Source organism: Coturnix japonica, chromosome 14 (assembly GCF_054131305.1).
Source record: "Coturnix japonica strain WE chromosome 14, WE-NBRP24, whole genome shotgun sequence".
Taxonomy (NCBI): domain Eukaryota; kingdom Metazoa; phylum Chordata; class Aves; order Galliformes; family Phasianidae; genus Coturnix; species Coturnix japonica.
The window spans coordinates 13,357,703-13,382,322 of record NC_140676.1 but is presented as its reverse complement, the minus strand read 5'-3'; the positions used below and the strand labels follow the sequence as shown (position 1 = coordinate 13,382,322).

General features: G+C 38.3%; 2 protein-coding genes across 11 annotated transcripts in view; one reads left to right on the top strand and one right to left on the bottom strand.

Annotated features, from left to right (window-relative positions):
- The window catches only part of TJP1 (tight junction protein 1), a 184,100-nt gene extending 176,612 nt beyond the window's left edge, over window positions 1-7,488 (bottom strand). For all 10 annotated transcript variants that reach the window (XM_085515677.1, XM_085515678.1, XM_085515680.1 and 7 more), the window contains exons 1-2: window positions 7,131-7,488; window positions 4,064-4,214 (exon numbers count right to left, since the gene is read on the bottom strand). In XM_085515677.1, coding sequence (XP_085371803.1) covers window positions 4,064-4,214; window positions 7,131-7,473 — 494 coding nt within the window. In that variant the 5' untranslated portion in view covers window positions 7,474-7,488. The remainder of the gene's footprint in view (window positions 1-4,063; window positions 4,215-7,130) is intronic.
- Window positions 7,489-9,818: 2,330 nt separating this feature from the next.
- Window positions 9,819-24,483, top strand: TARS3 (threonyl-tRNA synthetase 3). Its single transcript, XM_015872580.3, has 19 exons — window positions 9,819-10,070; window positions 10,544-10,618; window positions 11,402-11,586; window positions 11,732-11,855; window positions 12,859-12,980; window positions 13,572-13,689; window positions 14,262-14,326; window positions 15,040-15,118; window positions 16,256-16,402; window positions 17,439-17,537; window positions 17,867-18,033; window positions 18,341-18,503; window positions 19,284-19,421; window positions 19,958-20,035; window positions 20,467-20,567; window positions 21,678-21,782; window positions 22,525-22,597; window positions 23,258-23,372; window positions 23,480-24,483. The coding sequence occupies exons 1-19, from the start codon at window positions 9,834-9,836 to the stop codon at window positions 23,626-23,628; spliced, it is 2,340 nt and encodes a 779-aa protein (XP_015728066.2). The 5' UTR covers window positions 9,819-9,833; the 3' UTR covers window positions 23,629-24,483.
- The last annotated feature ends 137 nt before the right edge of the window (window positions 24,484-24,620 follow it).

The following is a 24,620-nucleotide window of genomic DNA, read 5'->3' as shown; positions in this document are numbered from 1 at the left end:
ACAATAATTCATCATCATTCACAGTAACAATTTCCAGTAGGTAGCAAAGATATTTGTAATAACTGTTATATGGTGCTACCTAGTGGCCAGATTGAACAGAACTTTCAGGGACAGGCACCTTCAGTTTTCACTGACTGCCAAAAGCTGCAGTTGCTGCTTGAGTTTACAAGTACTGTGGTACAGCAGACGGCCTTCTGCTCTTAGTAGATACACAATTTGCCTGCAGCTCTAAACACTGTAAGGCCATGGCTTCTGCACCAACCTTCTCAGACACAATTTTTTGAATCCTATGTTTTTGATTGGCAAGGACAGAAGAGAAAGGATGTATTTTCAGCTGTAAATTCAACATTGCTCTTTTGACAATTTATGTTTCAATTACTAATTCTAAGTATTAATTGCTGAGAAAAGTAAGTTCCATCTCTATACAAAAGAGATTGATGAACTTCTATAATTTTATATATGGTATGGAAATGGGGAAAAAACAGCTTACACCATTCAATGCATGAGCTTGTAGTAACTTCTCAATCATTTTATCTTACTGTGAATTTATTTTTTGTAACTTTATTTTATTTCTAGAAAGCAAAAATTTGTATTTATTTAGTCTGAGCATAAACAGATTTAGGATGTATTTTGAGCCTAATGTATAGTAGCATATAACCCGACATATGTATGATGAAAAAATAGAAGTTAAACAGGAACTTAGATTTACAAGACAGATCACCACCTATCTAAATAAATGGTAACATAGTCCTGTCCAAATGAATTGTAAAACTCTGGGGCTGTGGCTTAGCTCTGCACTTCTCCCTGAATCTACGATCTTTAAACAGTTTGTACATAATATTTTTATTAGCTGAAAAAATGTAGTGCTGTCTGTTCTCCAAAAGGACTTATAATTACAGTGATGTTCTGCCAAAATTGAGGTTTTTTTCATAATGAAAAATGTTGGATTTCAAATGTTAACAACTGATCCAAAAGCTTTAAAATACAGTTGCCGTAGATTTCTGGAAGGTATATTCTGCAACAGAACAAAGCCATTCCAAAACTGTAAACATCAAGAAGAAATCCATACAGCAGACTTCAGGAAGAAAAGAATTACACGCACTACAATGTGTGTATAAACACAAATGTGTCACATTTACATGGAAATGGACAAGCTGTATGACAAGTCTCTTGTTGCTTGCAGCATGAAAATTAATGGCTGCATAACATCACTTTCAAAAAATAGCATCTGATTTTCACTGTAAGGACATAACTTATTCAATTATTCCTTTGGCAAGCACTGTGATGGAATCTTAATACATGAGATAGTAACTCATACATGTATTACTAATGCAACTGAGAGTTTTCTGCTTCAGAACTTTAGCCCTCAATAACAGAATAAAAACTTCTCAAACGAGGTGCAAGTACAAAGTCAGAGGAAAATTACTGTTTTCTTCTCTGTGATCTGCATGACTTTAAAAAGGGCCATTGTCAAACGTCTAGTGATGGATATTTGTGCAGGAATAAAGGAAAGCAACAACAAAAAATTAGTTAATTAAAAAAAATAAAGAGTTTTGACAGCAGCGCTAATTAATTTGAGGTCATATTCAGGCAATTAATGACCTTAACTACAATTCCATCCTTTGCCTAATAGAGATTATCTTTTTTAGAAAGGACATTCTGGGAAAGAAGGGACAGACAAGACAATGATCAGGTCTGGGGACAACACTTTCTGATCCAAAACTAGACCAAGAACATATCATTAACACTGATATGCAGAAGCCATGCACTGGGCTACTGGTGCTTCTGCCAGGCCACTCTGTAACATGGACGGGCTGCTTGCCCTTTGAAGTCCTAGACCAAATTACAGTGTGCAAAACCCAGAGTTACTTTGTTTCAGCTCTGTTAATAATCACATTTTTACTGTATTTATAAGAAATGCTGTAACTGTCTCAAGAGATAAAACTGTGAAGTAAAGCAGTATGCCCTTAGTAGGACTTTTACCCTAAAATAAATAAATAAATAAAATTGAGTGTGATTTCACACCTCTTTTGCATCTTTACATTTGTTTTCTTTTTGCCCATGGTGCTTTATTGACTGAGCTGTGTAGTGGTTGCTTTTCCTTGACTCCTAACTAACAGAATAATCCTAACGTTTAGAACTGAGGTGATTCTTCTGTTCCCAGACCATCTATTCTGCAATGATAAGACTGATAACTTGCATAATAAAAGCATAGCTTTACATATGCTCTGTAATTGTGTAACATCTATCATTATCTGTGTTACCAATGAACCTTTGCTTGCCATGATGCTTCCATTAACTTCATCTGTTATTTTGCCATTTGTTCATTCATTGAAGTTCTTGAATATCTATCTGGCATTTTTCTATCATTAGAAAAAATATTCAACAAATTATTGAGAATATTTACAAATACTGGGCAAAGGGTAGTTAAGGTAATTCCCATTTTCACCTCTGCTTATCCCTTTTTCCCCCCCCCCCAACACTATTTTTCAAGTTGCCTGTAGATACACCACATTTACTGCACTGGTGTTTTTATAGGTGGTAAACTCTGTCTCTTCTCGGTTGTCTTGTCGATAGGTAGCCTGTTACTTTGTCATGTAAGGTGTGAATGTGTGCAGGTTATGTGTGGGTGGCACATTTGCTTTGCTTCCAGCTATGCTGCTTTCTTTAAAAGTGAGGTCATCATTTTTCACAATTTGTTACAAGCACTTGAAACTCTAGTCTACACAAATACAGCAGTGACCATGGAAAATTTTCTTTTGATGGTTGACACAAATGTTCTACTTGAGAAAATAATAACATAAGCCAGTTACATATTACATTTTTCTCCTTGATGGAGGACATGAGTGTCAGCATACAGAATCTGAACAATGCTCTCAGACACAGAGTTTGAATTTTGGAAGGTCCTGTGTGGACCTTGATGGTCCAACCTGAAATATTCTGAGTTTGCTATTCTTATCAGGAAGAATGTACATAACAATGTTATAGTGATACTACCTATATGTCTGCAGACTCTGATAGTGTCATGTTTTATGGCACCCAGTTGAGGTTTTTAGTGCTATTAAGTGATTTTTAATATAGTCTAGCTTCAGGAAAACTTCAGTATTTGTCTACTACCTCCCCAGTGTGGTTCTGTACCTCCAGGCACTTCTTAATTGGTTTGTTTCTGTAACTGAATTGTCTTGCAATGTTAGAGAACCAGAGCTATCTCTTTAAAGCCAGACAACACATATTTAGGTTACAAATGACTGCAAACTTCCTAGAAAACAAGTGAATGCTTACAGAGAAAAAAATAGTACTTGCTGGGGATTCATCAGTGGATGGTATAGAGTAGCCCATGCTGTTCAGTTTTGGCCCATGATACATAGCATTATTTGGCTTTTTATATACTTCTACCATTCTTTGTTTCTCTGCTACTCAAGATGAACTTATTTCTTCCTACTACAATATTTTTCCATCACTTCACAGTTGTGAAGTTTCACAGCATCTCCACAAGGTAGAGCAACCCAGTCTGTAGCTGAAACTGAACAAAACTAAGCTAGACCTGCAAAGGAATGAAGGCTTTTAAGTTTGCCTTTTATATGCTGCTGACACATCAGAACAGAACTACAGCTTTTAACTACTTTTTAAGCATTCTCCTCAGTATGCAAGTTTCTGCCCATGCTATATACAGAATTTTTTCACAGCTAATGAGCTGTAGTCCAGTCTCAGTTAGCCTGCTCATTGAATTAAGCAAAGCGTCTCTCACATTTTAAGCAAGTTTCTTTATGAATCAAATGTTTTTCTGTGTATGTACTTAGTCCTTGAACACTGAAAATTAGCAGTGTCATCAATGCACTATATCACTACACATGGTAGTAATAGGTGAGCCCTGGCATTCATCAGCATCAAAAGACATCGGTTTACAAAACTGAATCATAGTTTACAATTGCCAAGTGTAATTGGATGCAAATGAAAAACTTCTTGAAAGCATCTGTGGTGTACTTCACATATGTGGAAACTATGTGACAGGAAATATTGTGATCATTAATATTAATATCATCATGATACTGATAATTTTAACCTGTATTTGTTGAATGGTTGATTCAGATGCTCCTCAGCAGAAGGGGTTCCTTCCTGGTCACTCATCTCCCAGGTTTCATGCAGCTCCATCTCTGATACAGCCCTCAGCTTTGTTTGTTCTGATAGTGCTGGGAAATGTCTGTGCATACAGTCTGGATAACAATAAAGAAATAAAATAGTTGATACATAGTTCAAAAAGCCACCTACTCTTTGATGTGATGCAACCTGTGATGCTTCATTTGAAAATATGACTGTTTTATGTAAACATAAATTCTTCTGACCTTCTATGGATAAAATCGTTTCCATATTTCCATTTCAAATAGCCTTAAGTGGTACTGGCCAGACTAAACCTGTGGGCATTTTGCAAATAAATTTGAAATTATTACTCTGCATCCACCCTTGCTCAGCCAATGAAGAATTGGTTTCCTACTGTATCAAATGGACAAGTAGTAACGAAACATTTTTTCCTGTGGAATCACTAGTTGTTGTGCTTTATATTACTGGGAGGATTTTACAAGAGAAGAGTAGAATGTTCAAGACACGAGTGTTTTGAAGAACAAATTCTCCTGTAACACCTCTTAGATTGCTGTGGGTGAAATTCTTTGAAATAATGAGGCAAAAGAGTTCCAAGTGGTGTTAAATCAACTGTGTTGAAGTGGCAGCACATCACTCACTGCTCACATTTCACTAGTGCAGTTTGCAGTTTTTGCATGGATCTACATTAGTCTGAGTGACCTCCTGGAGCCATGCCACATTTCCACCACCTATCAGATGGTTCTTTCTGTAGGGCATGAAGACAATGGAAACATTAAAATACCCATATCTGCCAACATGGCCAGGTCCAGAAAACAGAAACTGGCCTCTGCTGTGCATGCAGTTGATCAATAGCATGGATTGATTCTACTTGGTGTGCTCAGTCAGCCTGCAATAAAGAGCCTCTTTAACAAGTACAGTGGGCAGGATGGCACGCAAGTGCTAAGCCTGCTGTGATGCTGAAGCCATTTACCGCAGGCACAGCAAACCTCTGACCACGCGTCTGAATCAGGCAATATTCCTTCCATTTTGAATCCTTTGTCTTATTAATCAGCTTTTACAGGGTACTGGAGGAAATTATTTTAATGGAAATAATAAACAACACTCTTTATCATACCTTCCTCTGTACCTCAGAACAGGATTTATCAGAATCCATCTAGAAAAATTCACAGTGTACAAAAACCTGCAATTTAATTGAATCTGCAATATATGTTTGTGAATTAAAACCTATTATGTGCATGACTTACTGTGAACATAGCATGTGTTTTTCTTTGCCCGTTATCTTGTAGATTGTTTGCAATAACGGACTCTAAAATGGGCTTTGCATATTTGATGTATGCTAGGGGGGAGGGGAAGGAGGAACAAGAGTAATAGTGAATGAGCTAAGGCAGCCCGAGGCATTTTTCTGCCTGCACAAGGCACAGACAGACAGCATGGATTGGGGACGCTGTTCCAGCAGTATCCTTTACTCTTTTATAAATGTGCAGCACTGGCTTTCTTATTTTTCCTCCATATCTACTATGATGTTGTCAGGGAGACAGAGTCCTTGAACTGCACTCAGCTGCAGAGGGTGCAAATCTACCCTCTAGAATAGCACTTGTCCCCCAGCCTCATACTCCCAGGAAGATGTAAGGCTGTTCTGTGACATGCTTCTGTATGAAATGTTTAGGTGGAGTAAAAGAAAATTTTCTCTGCACTGTCCTTGCAGACAATTCAGAGAAAACAAAAAAATTGAGTCCAAAATAAATATTCTCAAAGGCTTGGGTTTATAACATATTTATAACCCATTGTGTTTAGGTTTGTGTTGTACTTTTGCAAAAGACTGATGATGTGAAAAGACCTTAAGCAGCCTTTTCAAAACTGGTAGTTGTCCATGTAAAGCATTCTATTCTAAATGTTTTAAAATGCACAAGAGCACTTGAGAAATCCACCATGCTGTCATTTTCCTGGGACTGCCATAAAACTGTACGTAAATTGATCTTGAAAAGATACACTGTATGGACATCTGTTCACAAGTAAATTATGGTAAAATGTCTGTTGCGTTCTAGAATAATTGGATCTCTAACTGCCAAGTTAAAACTATCAGGTTTTCAAGAGACAACACAGGCTGTAGCTATTTTAAAGGTTAACGTGATTTTAGACTTTAATTTTTCTTATTTATTTTATCAAAATTCTTATGATATGCAGTCCTACAGTTTTTCTTTATGAGGAACCGTGACACTTAGGTGTTTAAATCTGTTACCGATGGATTGGTAAAATACAATATTTTAATTACGTGCTAAGAGGGTATTCTATACACAACCCTTGAACATAACTCTGCAATCTTTAGTGAGAAAACTCAGACCTAAAAGACTCAAATTCGGAATAAAATAGACACGAAAACTGAAAAATAGGTCACTAGGATATAATTGTGAATACTGCATTTTTTTTTCACGTTATCACCGCTAACATTTAGTCAACGTTGTTTCTTAAATACTACGAATGCTTCCTGGTGGCCAAAGAGCATTCTGATTAATTTCAATTGTTCTGTTGATATTTGTATACCAACAATATAAATATTGAAACCCTTTTTAAGCAGTTGTTTGTTGATAGGTATAATAAATAATACAACTCACAAGGAAAACGTGGAGGAGATCACACACAAATACTATCCGTCTATTTTTAAATATTGTAGAAATGGAAAAGAGACTGAAACAACAGTGTTACATTTCTGTGCTAAGCCTTGTCAGTATTACTTAGGAATCCTTCTCCTTATCCTGACTGTTATTTACTATTAGCAGCAATGTTAAAATACAGTAATTTGCTAACGGTTTAAATATTCAACAACAGTGCTCAATATGACATATATTTGCTTAATATATTTTCCTTCTCATGATTTTCTCTTTTATACAAACCATACAGAGAAGAAATACTCTCCCTTGTTTAGTGCAAGAGAGAAAGTAAACACTAATTATAGCAAGTAACTATTAGTGTCAAAGGATTCCAAGACATTACCAATATACACTTAAGCATTTCAGAGCAGACAGTGACCTTACCTTCATAGCCAAGGAGAAAACATGTCAGCAAGTTAGGGCAGACCTCCTCCAAAATGGAACAAAAAGCAGAGAAAGCACTTGGGCCTTTTAACGATAGTTTATCTAAAAAATATTCAGTTCTCTTCTCGTAGCTTTCCCGGGACCAAATGTCTTTGTATTCCTCCAAGGAAAAGACTCTCTTGTAAACCAAATATGACAGCACTTTGTTCACATCCAGCTCCTCCAGTATTTTCTCTCTCTGATTGCTTGGGATTTCAGAAAGCCACTTATTCCTATTTTCATTTTCTCTTTTGGTATGTTTTGCACAGTTATAAAACCAGGATTTGCCTATTCTTCCAAACATGTTGGTATTTAAATACAAAATTCTGCCTCTGTATTTACTGTGCAGTCTTCAGTATGCAAAGTAACCATAATGTGGATGGATAGAATGCAAATACATACTGCCGACTGTAATTATTGTAATTCTAATGGAATAAAGAAGGCCTACATACAAATTATAAAGAAATCTAGCTCAGTGCCTGCAGCCTCCTAAGAGGATTACATTACACTAATTAGCCCTTTACAACTGTTAACGGCTTCTGAACCGTAATGATGAGATGGAGAATTGCTTATTTAACTGTTACTTTGTAATTCTGTAACTGATCTTCAAAGATATCCCTTTGCAAAATGTAATTCGTCCGAGAAGACAGCTGATCAAATAGAAATAATCTATACAAGCTGCTACATGACAGTGTCTTCTGTACACTTTAATTTTGTATTCCTCAGAGGTTACAATAACTGTGTAAGTGCTTCGCTTATCACTCTTTCATAAAGTATTAACTTTATAGTGTTATATTAATATATATTAACTTTATAGTGTTGTAATATAGAATTATACGTTTAAAAAGCATGTTTCTGGGAATATATTGCAAACCTATATGTGAAAGGGGAAAAAAGAAATACATTACAGAATGACTTTTTAGCTGTTAAAATCAATATGTCACAGAGAAAACATCAACTTCTTAATGTTGGTATCTCTAAATTGTGTCCAGGCAAAACAAAACACAGTTGAAACATCTGTTTTGTGAACCAGGTTTAACGTGCAGATTACTGCGATCCTGGTGGAGGTGTTCTGCCACTGATAATCATTCATTGAGGATCACATCTTACATAACCTTCCTTACGCAAATGCTGCTTAATACATGGGCTTTTTGTTCTTGTTTTCATAGTTTCTGTCAACACAAATTCCCCGTCTGGAAAAGCTATGAGCATTTCCCGCCTCCTCCTCCCATTTCTCAGTCTGGTTTTTCTGTTTCCATTACTTCCAACTGATAACGTGTCCACGTCCTCACTTGTGCAGCTTTACCTGCAGAATTTCTTAGGGGCTCTTTACCTGTTGTGCAGCAAACAAAAACACTTTCCAGTGCTTCAGGAAAATAAGCTTCATACTGTTTTCTGACTTCCTAAGTAGCAGCCATTGCATCTTCCTGTCAGGCTGATTCTGCTTCTGCAGTTTCAGGTGTTTATCAGTTATCACTGAAGGTGACCACTGACGGTTTCATCATTTAGGATTTGTTTTATTCGTGCCAGGAGACAGACAGTGAACCAGTCAGGTTTCATGCAATTGTTCAGAAGCAACGCCTGTCACCTTGTGGTTGGCTGCAGATATAACAAGCCTCGAATGTGACCTTAGCTGGAGTAAGGAGTGGAATTACGTGTTATTTTGCATGGTCCCCTTATGGAATGTGGTGGCTTATTGACCATAGCGATGAGATTGTCACTGCTTCTGTAATCACTGCAAATCTATTCCAGTAGAACTGCTTATGCATTGCACAGTGTTGCAGACCACACGGCAGGTGACCCTTTGGGAGAAGAAAAGTGGTGAAAGGTATCAGTGATCTGACTCGTACCCAGGTAACATGGCTAACCAGGGGTAGTGCACAGTAGGCAGTGAAAGTGGTCAGCCCATCTGGAAGGCCTGGAATATCTTTAAGGCAACCACAAAACCCTTAATTCCTAAAACTGCCTTTGATTTTTGAACCTCCATAAGGGTAGTACAAATACTGTTCACCCATATTCTTTGTATTCTCAATTAAAACTTATGCTATTTTTTTAATCCAACTTGTTGGTCTCAGTAGTTTTTCTTCTAATAATACTGTGATATCTCAGCAGGTAAAAAGATTTTGATGAAATCTGTAATTCCAGATACATTAGGATCTGATTAATCAGCCTTCTCAGCCACTGCTGCTTCTGCTAAGCTTTTCTGTTACTGCAGCAAATGATAGATCAAGTGCAAACTACAGCTCTTGAGTTCAAAAACCAGTACCCACAGATGAGACACAGAAGATGTAGTATGAGCACATTCCTCAGAGTCTAACCTCAAAGCTATATCTACATTTATTTTATTGCGCTGAGAACACTGATTGTCAATGCTAAATCTAAAGATCTAAACTAAATCTGAAGATGCTCTTTAGTTCCTACTGCCTACTCAGCACACAGCAGCGCTCAGGCGGTACCGGAGCAGCCCACCCGTAAATCGGCCTCAGCGGGGCAGCCCCCCCCGTCAACACACGCCACGGAGCCGGACGGTGCCCGGTGGGCTGCCCCAGGGCTCAGCCGCGTGTCGGGCGGCTCCGTGGCCGTGGGCAGGCGGGGCTGGGCGGGGCGGAGCCGCGTCCCGGCGCAGAGGGCGGAGGCAGCGGACGGGCGGCCCGACGGGAGAACATGGCGACCGCCGAGGCGGCGGAGCGGCGCGTGTCGCGGCAGGAGCAGGAGCTGCGCTGGCTGGCGGCGGAGGTCGGCCGGCTGAAGGAGCGGGACGGGCCGCGCTGTGCCGAGGGCTGCAGCCCCGAGCTGCAGCGGCTGAGGGCCGAGAACGAGAAGTTGCGCTACCGCCTCCTGCACCTGCGCCGCAGCCTGGAGGCCGAGCTGGCCCGGGCGGAGCCCCGAGCCGGCAGCGAGGTACCGGTGCTCGGGGCGCGGCGGGATGGCCGGGGGTGCCGGGGAAAGGGGCTGCTGGGCGGGGCGGCCTGCGAGCGGACACCCGGCCCGGGGCACGGCCGTGCCCGTGGGTACGGAGCGGTGCTGCTCCACATCGTGCGAGCGGTTCGTAAGCACAGAGTTACTGTATCGTATCACCGAAGCCTGTTTCTATTGCTGACCGGGCCTTTAAACGCCTCAGGAGCTCGGCGGTGGTGACTGAAATATCGTTGAGAAAGTGATATCGGGAAGGCTGGTCAGCAGCCTTGCGGTGTTTGCATCAGATAGTGTGGCCCAGTTCTTGCTTTAGGTGACTTGTGTGTGTACGAAGGAATGTCTTTGTGTGAGCTCACTCCCTTTTTAGTACAGGACCAGGCTGGCTTCAGTTGGTTCTGTGACTGCTTGGGAAAACCTCAAAAGCAGAGTGCTGTACTTCATGTTCTCGTTGTTTTCAGGAAGCCTCCACAGCAAGGCCTGCTGTTGCAGTGGACCAGACGGAAAAGGAGGTCATCAGTGGACACAAGAGTGAAGTAAGTGGATTTAATACCGTGTAATTAAAAGAGGGGTGGTTTTGTTTGATATTCCATTTAGGAGAGATGCTGAATTCTGAAGTACCTCTCAGATTCTGAAATCTCAGATTTGGTAAGAAGGCTTCCTATAACGTGCGTACTGACAAAATGTATCATCAGAGACTTTCAACTTGCATGTGGAATTCTTACACATTCACAGTGCTGTACTTTCTATATGATGATAGTATGTGGGCTTTGGGGAAATAAGGGTTAGGATACAGTGGATGCTAAAGAGAGTGATGTTTCATGAATAGCTAAATAATGTGCACTGTGAAGGAGAATGTTGACAGCAGTGACTGTTGTTTGATCATAATTTGTTTCCTGCTGAACTAAAGGAAACTTTCCCCAGACTATCTTGAGTTACTTGTATCTGATTCTTTGAAAGGACCAGCAGAAGTGGGCTCTTGTTGGAATGATCCAAACTTCTCTGGGATGTCAGCCAAATGCAGACTGGGGCAGAAGTATGGGCTGCTCTCTGAGGTCAAATACATAAAGCCATTTATTTCCAGATGTATGAGGGTGCATTGGAATATTGGAAAGCCACTGTAAGATAGTCAGCAATTTGGACTGGACTATTATTTACAAATGCTTTATTCCATGTTAGTGTAAATTCTATTATATTGAAGTCTAGTCTCAGTTGGAACCTCTAGGGGTGTATCAGCACTGTGAACCTCTTCCTTCCCTTTCTCTTGCAAATAATTTTTGGCAAACATGTATGATTTCACTTCCTTGTTACATTTACAGTGTGAGCCAAGTTTCATAGAAGACAGACTGAAGCTTTATGAAACACTGAAGAAAGAACATGACGCTTTGCTAGCTTACAGAGCAGCCAATGAGACAAAACCTATCAAGATTACTCTGACAGATGGAAAAATAGCTGATGGGGAGTCTTGGAAAACCACACCCTATCAACTGGCTGTAGGAATCAGGTAACTTGCAGATTGAAGGAATTGTATTTTTTGGGGACTGAATGTCTTTAGGTGCTGTAAGATGTGAGTGGGGTCATCAGGTATAGAAACCCAGCTACTTTTGTAAATTTGAACCTAAATATTTTGGTCTCTTTGTGTCTTTTAGTCAAGCCTTGGCTTCAAATGCAGTCATAGCCAAAGTGAATGGTGAACTGTGGGACCTGGATCGTCCATTGGAGGGAGATTGTGCTCTGGAGCTGCTTACATTTGATAATGAAGAAGCACAAGCTGTAAATAAATCTGTTTTTTTACTTGATGAAAAGAACTGATGTCACTGTATTGATTGTAGCTTTGTGCTTTTTAAATATATTTAGAAAAACGAAAAAACAATTTTTATCATCATTTGGCAAGATATTTAGACATTATGTAACTACTTTATAGGTAAAGACTGAAGGCAACAGTGAGGTTGCCTTAGAATTCTCTGGAAATTATGTAATATCAAATTTGAGTCATAAATGAAATATATATCCCTGTGTATTGACAATACTTGTTAGAAACAGGTAAGCACATCTTGGTCACTTAAGCTATGAATGTAGTTAGTGACATGCCCAGGAATTTTTTGTGGGATTAGGATTCTAGCCCGTCTTTATGCATTGGACTGAGACTTCATTTTGTCCAGTTCCAAAGGGCTAAGTTTGTTCAAGGCATTTCACAGGCCTTTTGGGCTATTAAGTGGCCTGAATTAGTAGGGGCTTAGAAGATGGGTGGGTATTCGTCTATGGAGTTGTTGACTCCCACCTTCTGGTTTTACACGTAGCATGGTTTACAATCTTACTGTGAGTGTACCACGTGGGAACAACAGGCTACTTGTCTGTATTGCTTTACATGTAGTTAAAGCTGCATAGACTTCAAACTGGCTGGAAATTGACTTGCTAATAAATGAACAGAATATGTCTATTACAGTGACCGAGTTCTGCAGAGGTATAATTATATTTCAGACTAAAATAAGATGAGGCTTTAATGCTACGGCTGCCAGTGTGTTGTCAAAGAAGCAACTATCATATTAAAAATCACATAATTAATATTTGCCATGGTTAAAATACTCAGCAAAAATAAATAAATAAATAAATAAAGGTATAATTCTCACCAAATTTAAAAAGCAGTGACTGATTTCTCAGTTTCTCATCTTCAGCCTTAACATGTTTTGTGTGCTTGTTTTTTGTTGTTTTTTTTTTAACTTCAATTCTGTAACAACGATGATCCCACAACTTGCTCTTCTGACTTGATTTGCAGGTTTACTGGCATTCGAGTGCTCATATTCTTGGAGAGGCCATGGAAGGATACTATGGGGGCTGCTTGTGCTATGGACCACCAATTGAGAATGGATTTTACTATGACATGTACATTGAGGACAGGTAAATATTCATTAATGAGTGCTAAAGTTCTTACTAAAGTGCAGCACCAGAGTATTTTACTCCGTAATGTTTCTGTATGTTAAAAGTAAAGTCGTGCATCTCTAAATGTCTAAATCTGAGAAGTTGTCCATCTTTTAGTGGAGATGTATGGAAGGAATGTATGTTTGTATAAATACTTAAATTCAAGTGTTCAGGCAGCTGCCCAGGACTTGGGATTTTTGAATGATTTTTGGGGGGGGGGGGGGAAAAACAACCTGGAGTGGTTTGGTAAAACTTACTGAAATTCCTGGGACACAGAGGAGGAAGTTTCCTTAAAGAATCACACGTGGGATGTGTGTGGGATTTGGCCATATGTACTTGGAGCTAATGGTCTTCCAGACACGTGAATAAAGTGAAGACTGTTACCTGGGTGAATTTGAATGGGATTGTTTGGAGTGATACTGTTTGTGTTTCAGAGCTTTGTTGCTTTTTGTGGTGACAAATCACATGTCGTGTGGTTTTCAAATTAGACCACTGTAATGTGATTACTTAAATAATGTGAGTATCAGAATAATTGATTTGAGTTTCCTTTGTCCTTGTCTGTTTGTTTAGAGGTGTTTCTAGTACTGAATTCCCAGCACTAGAGAACCGCTGTAAAAATATCATAAAAGAGAAGCAGCCTTTTGAAAGGCTGGAAGTCAAGAAGGAGATCCTGTTAGACATGTTTAAGGTACGTCTTGGAAGTGCCTGTGATTCTGGTATGATGATGTTTTAAAATGTAATTTCTATAAAAATACTTCCTATAACATCAGAATTGTAGCTATCTAATAATAATAAAAAAGAACTGTAGCATTCTGTCTCTCTTCTCCATATCCCTTACAGGTATTCAGGTGTTTTTCAAGCAATAAAAAAACAATTTCTTGTTGCACAAAAACATCTCAAGTTCAGTGAGACTGGTGCTTAAAAGGCACACATTCATTCACATTAACTAGATGGTGAATATTAAGAGTCTCACTGTGCTGTGTTGTAATTGCCTCTTGGAAGTCCTTTGTGGTTTTCAGATAGTAATCCCCATGTTTAGCACTAAATCAGGATAATGAATATACTTTGTCTCTTACCCCTTTTGTTTTATAGCCCTTCTGGAAGGCTGTTGAATATTTACATTGTATTGTGACCATCTGACTTGCTAGTTGTGAGTCTTTTACTGATTCACGTGTATAAATGTATTAATACATCGTTTTGGAATAGAATGTTAGTAGCTGTTGTAATGGTGTTCCTGTGTTCTCATGTTTCCTCATGCAGTATAACAAATTTAAGTGCCGTATCCTTAATGAGAAGGTGAACACACCAACTACCACAGTTTACAGGTAAAATAAATTAAAAGGTGTTACAAAACACATATACTGTTAAGTGTATTTTGTTTTATTTGAGAAGATAATATTTTTGTTTTTATTTCTGAACACTTGTATAATCAGGAATTAGACTTTCAATTAGTAATATTAATTCATGTAAAACCAGATATTTCCTTTCTCTGTTAGGTTGGGTCAGATCTCCATTGTACTCCATTGGTGTACAAATGGCAGATCTTTTGAGTCTTTGCCTCTTCAATGAAAAGACTAAAGTAAATTACCACCAACACAGTTGATAATGGACAGACTAGATAATGGATAAAACTAACTTCTAGCTAAGTGTGTGTTGAGATGTTGAGAATCCTGTTCATGCAGTTGCAAGGAGTAAAACTAATTAGTAAGAAAATGGGAAAAACATTTTTTGATGTACATAGTTTGAAATTTCCTGAGCAATTTTATATGAATTTACATATGGAAATGTATGAGTTGCTGTGTGTGATACAGTGGTTTTGGTAATGCATCAAATGTGATGAGTGTTGACCAAGTGAATATCTTTCAAATATCAGATGCAGTTAGATTAAAGATGCGTGGGATTTGCTGAGTATTACATACATAGATACTTATTAATTATTTGAGCATGTTGTAAAGCAGTACCCTGTATGTCATTAGTTACTGTATTTTAAAATGCTGGACTATTTTGGAATAAACACTTCCATTCTTTTGGTGTTTAGATGTGGTCCGCTGATAGATCTCTGCAGGGGCCCACATGTGAGACACACTGGAAAAATTAAGGCTCTTAAAATATTTAAGGTAAGTTTAAATAAGACACATTTTAAAACTTATCTACCATAAGCTGGTCGTTTGATTTATTTCTTTATCTGTTTTTCCTGAAGTGGCGAGGTCCACTGTATTGTTTTTTTCGCTTACTCTAAAAATATCCTCTTTCTCATCAAACAAGTAGAACCACTGACTTTCCTCCTTCACCCATTTCCAGGGCTCATTCATTGTTGACCATAACAGCAATCATCAGTGAAAACTGATAGCATCTTTTTTTCTTTTTTTAATCAGAGTGTTAGTGCAGTTGAACTGTATGACTATAACGAAAAGCAAAGTAAACACACTCAGGGTAGTGGAACTAACTATCCCATGTACAGTAGAGAAGATAATGTGGCTAAGCTAATGTGCTGGTATCTTCAGCAGCATTGCACTGTGTAGTGCAGGTGTGCTAGTCTGGCTTTGTACTAGCTGTCACATCTCTGTGCTATTCTGTTCATGCATTTTGCATGTTTCCTCCCTTCTGTGGTAAATGATCATCAAGATGCAAGTTGGATCAGAAAATAGTGTTTTGAGCTTGTAAGGTGGGGGGTCTTTCAGGCATAGGAGGTAAAGTGGGCAGTGGCAGGTCCGTAAAGGTTGCTCTTAGAAAATGGCATTGCTGATAAGAACGATGCAATTTAAGTTACTTGCAGATGCTAATTATGATGTTGTCAGACTGACCCCATTGGAACATTAATCATACTTGCTTCTGCTGACTTCCTGACTGAAGTCTGTGGGACGTTTTAGTTACAAGGATTAAGTGTTTGACATGTCAGAAAAGTAGGTTTTAACTGAGAGATCTTCTTCTGTGTTGGTTTTTTTGCATTGTTTTGAACTTAAAACGAATACTGTTGGTTTTTTTTCCAGAAGATACACTGTGAGGTAACACATGGTTTGAGTTAAAATAGAGAATCAAAGTCAATATGACTTGACCAGTGACTATTGTTTATAGCTTCTGCATTAGACTTGCTGACTAAAAGGCAGTGCAAGTATCTGTAATATAAATAAATGCTGGATGACTGCATGTAATTCTGTTACCAAGTTAAAAGCTGTAACATTCAAATGCATTAACGTCTGTTCTTGCTGAGAGTATAACAAAACTTATCCTCAGTTACGGGTTTTGTGCACCAGAATTCCTCTACATACTGGGAAGGAAAAGCTGACATGGAAACTCTGCAGCGAATCTATGGGATTTCCTTCCCTGATAACAAAATGATGAAGGAATGGGAAAAATTCCAGGAAGAAGCTAGAAACCGGGATCATAGGAAAATTGGAAAGGTGTGCTCTTCTGTGGTCTGCTTCTCTTTCATGCTATTGTAATAGACTTCATTCTCTTCCTTTTTATTTTTTACCATTTCTTCTGTTTAGGATTATTTGAATGGGAACCTGTTCTGTGAATTTATCTTACAGTGTACTTTATATTTCAAATTTTCATTTATGCGAATTTGGCTCATCAGTTGCTTACAAATACTGAACTAACTTTGGGAATAAGTTGGGAGGTAGCCCCTGGTTGTTGTAAGACACAATGGGCAGCACAGTTGAAAGCAGAGAGACATACATTGAAACGCTGAAGTGTTAAATGACCATTAGCATCAGTAACCAGCAGGATACCAGTGTGAACCTCTTGTTACTTGTTGGTAGGTACCAAAACACAAATATGGGCTGCCTTCATAAGCAGTAATGAACAGCTGGGGGTTGTCTCAGAAGAAGGAGAGTCAATGAGAAACTTACAGAAAACTGACAAAGGAGTTCTTGTTTGTTTCAATTAACCCACCAAGGCTTGAATATTTATGTAGTAATTGGTGATAACTTACTTGCGTTTTCAAAACCAAATTGTCTAATGTCACAAAAATTTACCTTTTATCTATGTGTCTAGTATCTAATAAATGTAAGAGGGTATGATTCTCTTAAAATGTACCAGAGCCTCATGTCTGAGCTTGTATTTGAGGTAATTCTGATGAAGAATAACCAGCTCATGAACTTAAGCTGCCAGCCCTCAGATCTGATGGGTGTTTGTGTAATTGCATTGGTTACTAATGGTAAGATTACTTAAGGCCTCAAGATTTTGAGGAAATGTCCATTTAAGTAGCCACTGAGTCAAGTGGGCTACCAGTACTACTACAGGCTTCTAAGAGTACGAACTGGAGATAAATTAACATCTATTGCTGAGAAATTGTTAACTTTTAGATATCATCTTGCTACTGGGCTCTTCCATTTTTGTCAAGTCTCAGTGTGTGAAATAGTCATTTTCTGCAGGGATATATAGAGATACACCTGGAATGATGCTACAGAATTCTCTTTTAAATTTACATAGGAACAAGAGCTCTTCTTCTTTCATGACTTGAGTCCTGGAAGCTGCTTTTTTCTCCCCAGAGGAGCCTTTCTTTATAATACACTCACAGATTTCATACGGGTGAGTATAGACTTGTTTAATACCTTTTGTTGATCTTAAGTGGCATGCTATTCATTGCACTGAGCTGTTCTCAGGGGGGAGAGATGGGTCTATGTATGTAAACATATGCCATTTTCACCAAGGTTGTACAGATTGAGCCTTTTTCAAAATAGGACAGATAAAAGTATTATTAGCTGACATGTTTTACAGTTAATGTAAAACCTACATGCATGGTTTACTGTCCCAGTAAACTGCCATAGTAAGAAAGCAGTTTAAAAAAAGAGTAAGAAAATCAGGATATTGGTTGTAGAAAGTTGTATCATCTTGTAACTGTTTGATTTGTTCTGCAGGAGGAATATCACAGGCGTAATTTTACTGAGGTTGTATCTCCAAACATCTTCAACAGTAAACTCTGGGAGACTTCTGGGCACTGGCAGCACTACAGTGAAAATATGTTCTCTTTTGAAATTGAGAAGGAAACTTTTGCACTTAAACCGATGAACTGTCCAGGACATTGGTTTGTACTTTCAACTGAAAGCCTTCTTACTTCACTGTTTTTATCCCTGTGAGGCTGAGGAGCAATAAACGTAGTGTCAGTACGCGTTATGATCTGTGTGTGCGGTAGATGACTGAGCAACTGGGGTGTCTTTGGAGCTCCCTGGCAGCAGACCAAGTAAAACGCTTGTAGGTCTAGACTAAGTAGCTAGGTTTGTGTGTATTAATATTAACAGTGAAATCATCATCTGTATTAACTGCTAGTTTATGTACTGACTTAAGTCTTCTGTAAGAAGGATAAAAGCAAGGTTCCTTCATGTTCTTTTTAGCTTGATGTTTGCCCATCGTCCGCGATCCTGGAGGGAAATTCCTCTAAGACTTGCAGATTTTGGAGTTCTTCACCGAAATGAACTCTCTGGCACCTTAAGTGGCTTGACTCGCGTAAGGCGCTTCCAACAAGATGATGCTCACATCTTCTGTACAATGGAACAGGTAAAAGAAAGAAAAAAAGATAACAAAAAAGATAATCCTCACCAACTCAAACTCACATTAGAAAAGTAAAACTCCTAGAAGTATTTTCACTCCAAGTTTTTCCGTTGTTTTGTAGCATTATGCTGCTTTCAGTGTTTTTTTTCTTAGATGTAGGAGTTTTCTATTTAATGATCTGATACTTCATAGTAGCGCTCATTGGTAGCCTTTTGAAGTTATTCTGTTAGAAGTCTCTCAAATAGCAGTGCTGTAATTTGCTTTCTTTTTTTTTCTTTGGAGTTAAATAAAAAGAATAAAACTATATTTGAGGGACACTATATGAATTACAGGACAGGATCTTTGTATTGGAGTTTTCCCTTGAGTAAGATATATCAGGCAAGTAAATTACAAAAGTCAGGATATTTTTTCCTCCTTCATTCCCACCACCCTGAAAGAAAAGGGCTGTTGATCATGTTTTACTTACCCTACAGATGCTGAATGAGTACGTAATTCTCTCAGGCCCCAGATTGTAGTGGAGGAATGTGAATTAGTAGACACACTCTTGTCAAGTCTGACTTGTGCAATTCATCTCCAGAAGCCAGGACATAGCACCATTTTTTTTTTCTTTCCTTGCTTTTTCTTCTTAGGTCTTAGGATATAATTTTTGTATGTGATGTTTGTTATGTAATGGCCTCTTAACTCCTGGTTATGAAGAATTCAGCAAATCCAATTAGGTTTTGATGTAAATGAATTATAAAAAATATTGTTTTATTTTTCAACTAATCTCTTTTGTTTACATTTAAGATTGAAGAAGAAATTAAGGGCTGTCTTGATTTCTTGAAGTCAGTTTATTCCATCTTCGGCTTTACCTTCCAACTGCACCTTTCAACAAGACCAGAAAACTACCTAGGAGAATTAGAAATTTGGGATCGTGCAGAAAAGGTAACTGACATTCAATATGTATATTGAAAAAAAAAAAATATATATATATGTATATATATATACATATATATATATATATATGTTTTCAATACTGCAAAGTTTTATAGAAGTAGATATTTAGTTTGTTTCACATTGAACAGTGACATTTGTGAAAGTATGTAAATCAGATGCTAACTATTATCCCGAATAGAAATGCATGTTGAAAAACTGTACAATATGTGAGGTTTCTAAATAGAATGAGAACATCTACATTTTGACGGAGTCCCTTATTTTGAACTGATTTTTTTTTTTTTATTTTTATTTTCCCCCTCAGATTAATCAGAAAATGTTTACAGGGAACTGCTTTTATTTTAAAGAATATAATAATATATAATAAAATTTTAAAGAGTATAATGAATGATAGTCATACAGCATGTTGAGTTGCTTAGTATTTCTGAGAATAATGTTTGTACTTGGACAGCAATGAAAAGCTCTCATACACCTGTAAAGGTTGTGGGGTTTTGTTGTTGTAATTTCTCTTTCTGTTTCATGATTAGCAACTTCAAAACAGCTTGGATAACTTTGGAGTACAGTGGACACTGAATCCAGGAGATGGGGCATTTTATGGTCCTAAGGTTGGTGAATCAATATTTTAATACAACTTTGGGATGGACAACAATGTAGGCAACCTGTATCAGGTTACTGTGTAATCTTTCTTTTGAGAAGAGAAGGCTCTGGGGAGACCTTATTGTGGCCTTCCAGTACTTGAAGGGAGCATATGAACAGGAGGGGGTATGACTGTTTACAGGGGTGGATAGTGATATGACAAGAGGGAATGGTCTTAAACTGAGATGGGAGGTTTAGGTTAGTTATTAAAAGGAAGTTTTTCACACAGAGGGTGGTGATGCACTGGAACAAGTTGCCCAAGGAAGCTGTGAATGCCCCATCCCTGGAAGCATTCAAGGCCAGGCTGGATGTGGCTCTGGGCACTTAGTAGGGGGGTTGAAACCAGGTGATCATTGTGGTCCTTTTCACCCAGGCCGTTCTATGATTTTGTGATTCACAGATTGATATTAAAATCAAAGATGCTCTTGGCAGATACCATCAGTGTGCTACTATCCAACTTGACTTCCAGCTACCCATTCGATTTAATCTTACTTATGTTGGGTGAGTGATTAAACTACTGATCTTCCTCTTCTAATTAAAACAAATTGGATACTTATTTACAGTTTCCATAAACTGAAATATCTTAACGCTTTGTTGCTCACCTAACAAATTATCAGCTTGCATCTCAGTAGCCTGCAATGGTTTATGAAGGGAAACATCTCCTGTGAGTGGAGAGCTGAGTCCAGAACAAGAAGGTGTTTTTTCAGTCTAATGGTAGCTCACTTCAATTGTTAATGCCATTGTTTGTGGGGAAATCTGGTGACCTGTTTGCTTGTCTTGAGAAAACCGGTAGGCAACCGTGGCTCAGTTCTTAATTTCAGTCTAGTCATTGTGTCTTCTTCGAGGATGTAGCATTCGTATTCAAACATATATTAAGGAGATGGTGTGTTTGCAGTAGGGAAATGCTGTTCTTTTAGTCGGATAGAATTAGGTGACCTTGAAGAACGTGAAACAAATGCAAATAGGTTTTGTTTTTTTTTTTTAAAGGAAAATGTCACTTAGACTTCCAGCTAAGAAATGAGACATTTTATCAGCTGAGTGGGTTAATTTTAGAACCATGTCTTCTGGGTTGTTCTCCTTACAATGTTTATTTTTATATAATACAAAGGAGGTGTTGGTTATTTTTGGTTCTGCTGCATATTCTTCAGTAGACATCATAGCTCGTCAGCAGAAAATAAGGTTAGAAACAGCAACTGGCATATTTTATTTTAAATAATCAGAGGTGTGTAACTTAAAGAAATGATTAATAAGGGCAGGTAAAACCCTGTGCAAGAAGATAAATTCAAGTTGTGGTGGAAAAGAGAGGAAGGATATAAAATATTAAAACAAGGAGACATGGAGCTGTCAGCTTTGGAGTCAAATTGTAGTACATGATTTTTAAAACTTAGGAACTTGTGTCCATGTCACAGTCATTCTGAGTACTCGGCATTCCTTTAAAAGCACAAGTCATTCTGAAGTTGATGTTTAATAGCAAATGGCAATTTTTGCTTAGTACAAATTAATGTTTGTTTGTTTGTTTTTCTGTGATAAGTAAAATCAAAAGAATTAGTAGCATTGCATGTGTGAGATCTGGGAGAAGTGTGGATTTGAAATTATCTTATTCTTTTCCAGTAAGGATGGAGATGATAAGAAGAGGCCAGTGATTATTCACAGAGCTGTTTTGGGATCTGTGGAGAGAATGATAGCTATTCTAGCAGAAAATTATGGAGGAAAATGGTATGTGGCACAAATACAGTTCTGAGAAATGTTTAACAACATGGATAGAAAATAAAGGTCCTCCCTAATATCACCAATGTATCACATATTTCCAATGCAAAATAATTTCTGTAAGGTTTTCTCAACATCAGGCGAGATGAAAAGAAATCTAGTTTTACAGTTCTAGCTGTGTATTCTATTAATAATATTAATAGCTCATGGTCAGAAATTTTATGAGATAAGAACTGCAACTGAATGTGTGTGCGCTGCATTTTACCTCTTCCATTTTACCTTAGAAATCCAGTTTTGGTACAGGAAGATGCTCAGTGTATGTAAAGTAGTTACCTACATGGACATAAATTAGCCTAAATATGCGATCATCCTTTTATTTGTAAGTTGTTCTATTTCATCTCAAGTTATCTCTGGAGATATTTCTTCTTTAATAGATTGAAGGATTGAGAAAGAGTGAATTCTCACCTTTAAATGCATAGACTGCCCGCTTAGTACTGTCAAGTTATGTAATAAATGAAAGCAGAAATGATGTGAAGAACTGAAATTCTATTTACATTTGTGAAATTGGTAGGTAGTGAACTGAAGGCCAAAGTTGTGTGTGTGTCATTTCATTAGATTCAGTCTGTTTGATATTTTATGTGAGTTGGAAAGTGTAAATGTAATGTTATGCAACATTCTTAGCTTACAATTCTGTGGATATGAATGAAAATGTAGAATGCTCATTTATCTTTTTTTCTTGTTGGGTTACCAGGCCATTCTGGCTGTCTCCACGGCAGGTCATGGTTGTGCCTGTGGGACCTACTTGTGAGGAGTATGCACGGCAGGTGAGAGTAGAGCTGTATGTAGCAAGCAAGCAATTTTAGTAGCTCCTTAAATACTCATCCTTGAGCCAACAGTAAATGCTTTATTAATATGGGAGACACTTTGGGGTCAAGTCATTTCTTCCACACCCTCTAAAAACTGTGTAAGCCCAAGAAAGGGAAATATAACTAAATATTTGGGGTTTTGTTACCGTGAACAAACATCAGTAATAACTACAGGAAAAATGCTCTGAGCTACAAACCGAACATACTAATAAATGTTTCATTATAGAATTATCTGCTTAAAGTAGGGGTAGACTTGGTTTCTTCCATTTCCCAGCAATATACCCTTGGCTACGCTGCATTTAGGTAAAATTCTTTTATCAGCCTACCACCCCCTTTTCTTCTTTCTGTGGCTGGGGCATTCTGGCATTCAGCACTGTAGCTGTCTGAGAGGATCAGCAAATGTTTGATGTGGATGCTAACTTGTATTTCTTCTAACAAGGGATTGCTAAAGCATTAAGGTCCTGTCAAGCTCTTAAGGATGTGCGCAATTTTCTTCAAATAATTTTGTTGACTTCATTAATACAGCTGTTCTTAAGATCAATATTATTTACATATATGAATTATTTATGGCATGGAATCTTGTTAAATATATGCTGTAATGTTAAACGTCTTTTTTAGGTTTGCAATGAGTTTTTTGAAGCAGGATTTATGTCAGATGTGGATCTAGATCAGGGCTGCACACTGAACAAGAAAATCAGAAATGCACAACTGGCTCAATATAACTTCATCTTAGGTAACTGCAGAGTCTTCCTGCATATGGTTTAAGTTCTAATGTTGGGCATGGTTTGTCTAGGCTCACTTAATAAGGTACCTTAATCTTGTTTGTGATACATCTTGCAGTGGTTGGTGAAAAGGAGAAAGCAAATCATGCTGTCAATGTGAGAACAAGAGACAACAAAGTTCATGGAGAAATTTCAGTGTCCTCCGCAATTGAGAAACTCGAGAAATTTAAGAGTTTGCGTCTCCCAAATGCAGAAGAAGAATTCTGATGTTGCTGCTAAGGAAAAACTACAGATATTAGCTGCCCATGTGAAAAAATGGCGTTGGTTCCCTTCTCTACAGCAGTAATGTTCATCTGGAAGAATTTGAAGCATAGATGTGCAAACCAAGCAAAGGTAGCAGTGTTGATTCTCCAAGAATAGCATGAGAAAACAAATACAGTGGGCGACTCCTCTGACAGTGCTGTGAGACTCCACTCCGTGCTGGTTGCAGAGCGCTTTTTTAAGGCATCTTACACTTCTGTAACACATGTCAGTTTGACTGGGTAAACAAATAGAGCTGTGCTAGCTGAAGGAGCAGAAGGATGGGAAGTCTGGCTGCTGCTGCGGCTGCTCAACTACCTCAGTCATGTAGCAGCTGCTGAATTGACATGGCCTGGGATCCAGAGCTTGGCTCCTGGGTTTTGTTTTTTTCTAACTGAGTTGTCAAATATGTGTTCTTGGAGTAAGGGGATGGCCTGTTCCCTCATTAATTTATGCTCAGAAGTGACAAATAAATGGTATCTGCTGGAAATCACATTGTAACAAGGGACTGAATGTGCCTGTGCCTCCAGTGACTGCTTGCTGTAAAGGTGATCGCCAAGAATTCAGTTGATTTAACCGCCGTATCTGTGTGTGGGAAGTGTTTTATTGCTGCCTGGGTTTGTTGCTGATTTGGTTCTTTGAAAACAGTCAAAACAAATCCCGCTCAATTTGTCTTTCAAAGAACTGGGTGTGTGATTTATTGCTGTGGTTGCCTGGGATGCTGAGTGCTAAAACTGTGGGTGATGTAGTCTTTATTTTTTTTTGTTATAAGTGTGTTGGGAATCTTCTATTTCTAACAATATATTTCTGCCTGTAAAAGTTTGCTTTGTGTGGGCTGCGTTTGCCTCCCATGATCCGCGATGTATTCGGGCTCCAGCACGGAGCGGCAGTAGTTGAATTCCCGTGTGTTCCACTGCCGGGCTTTAACACGTGTCTCCGTGCTGCAGCCGTTGCCGTTT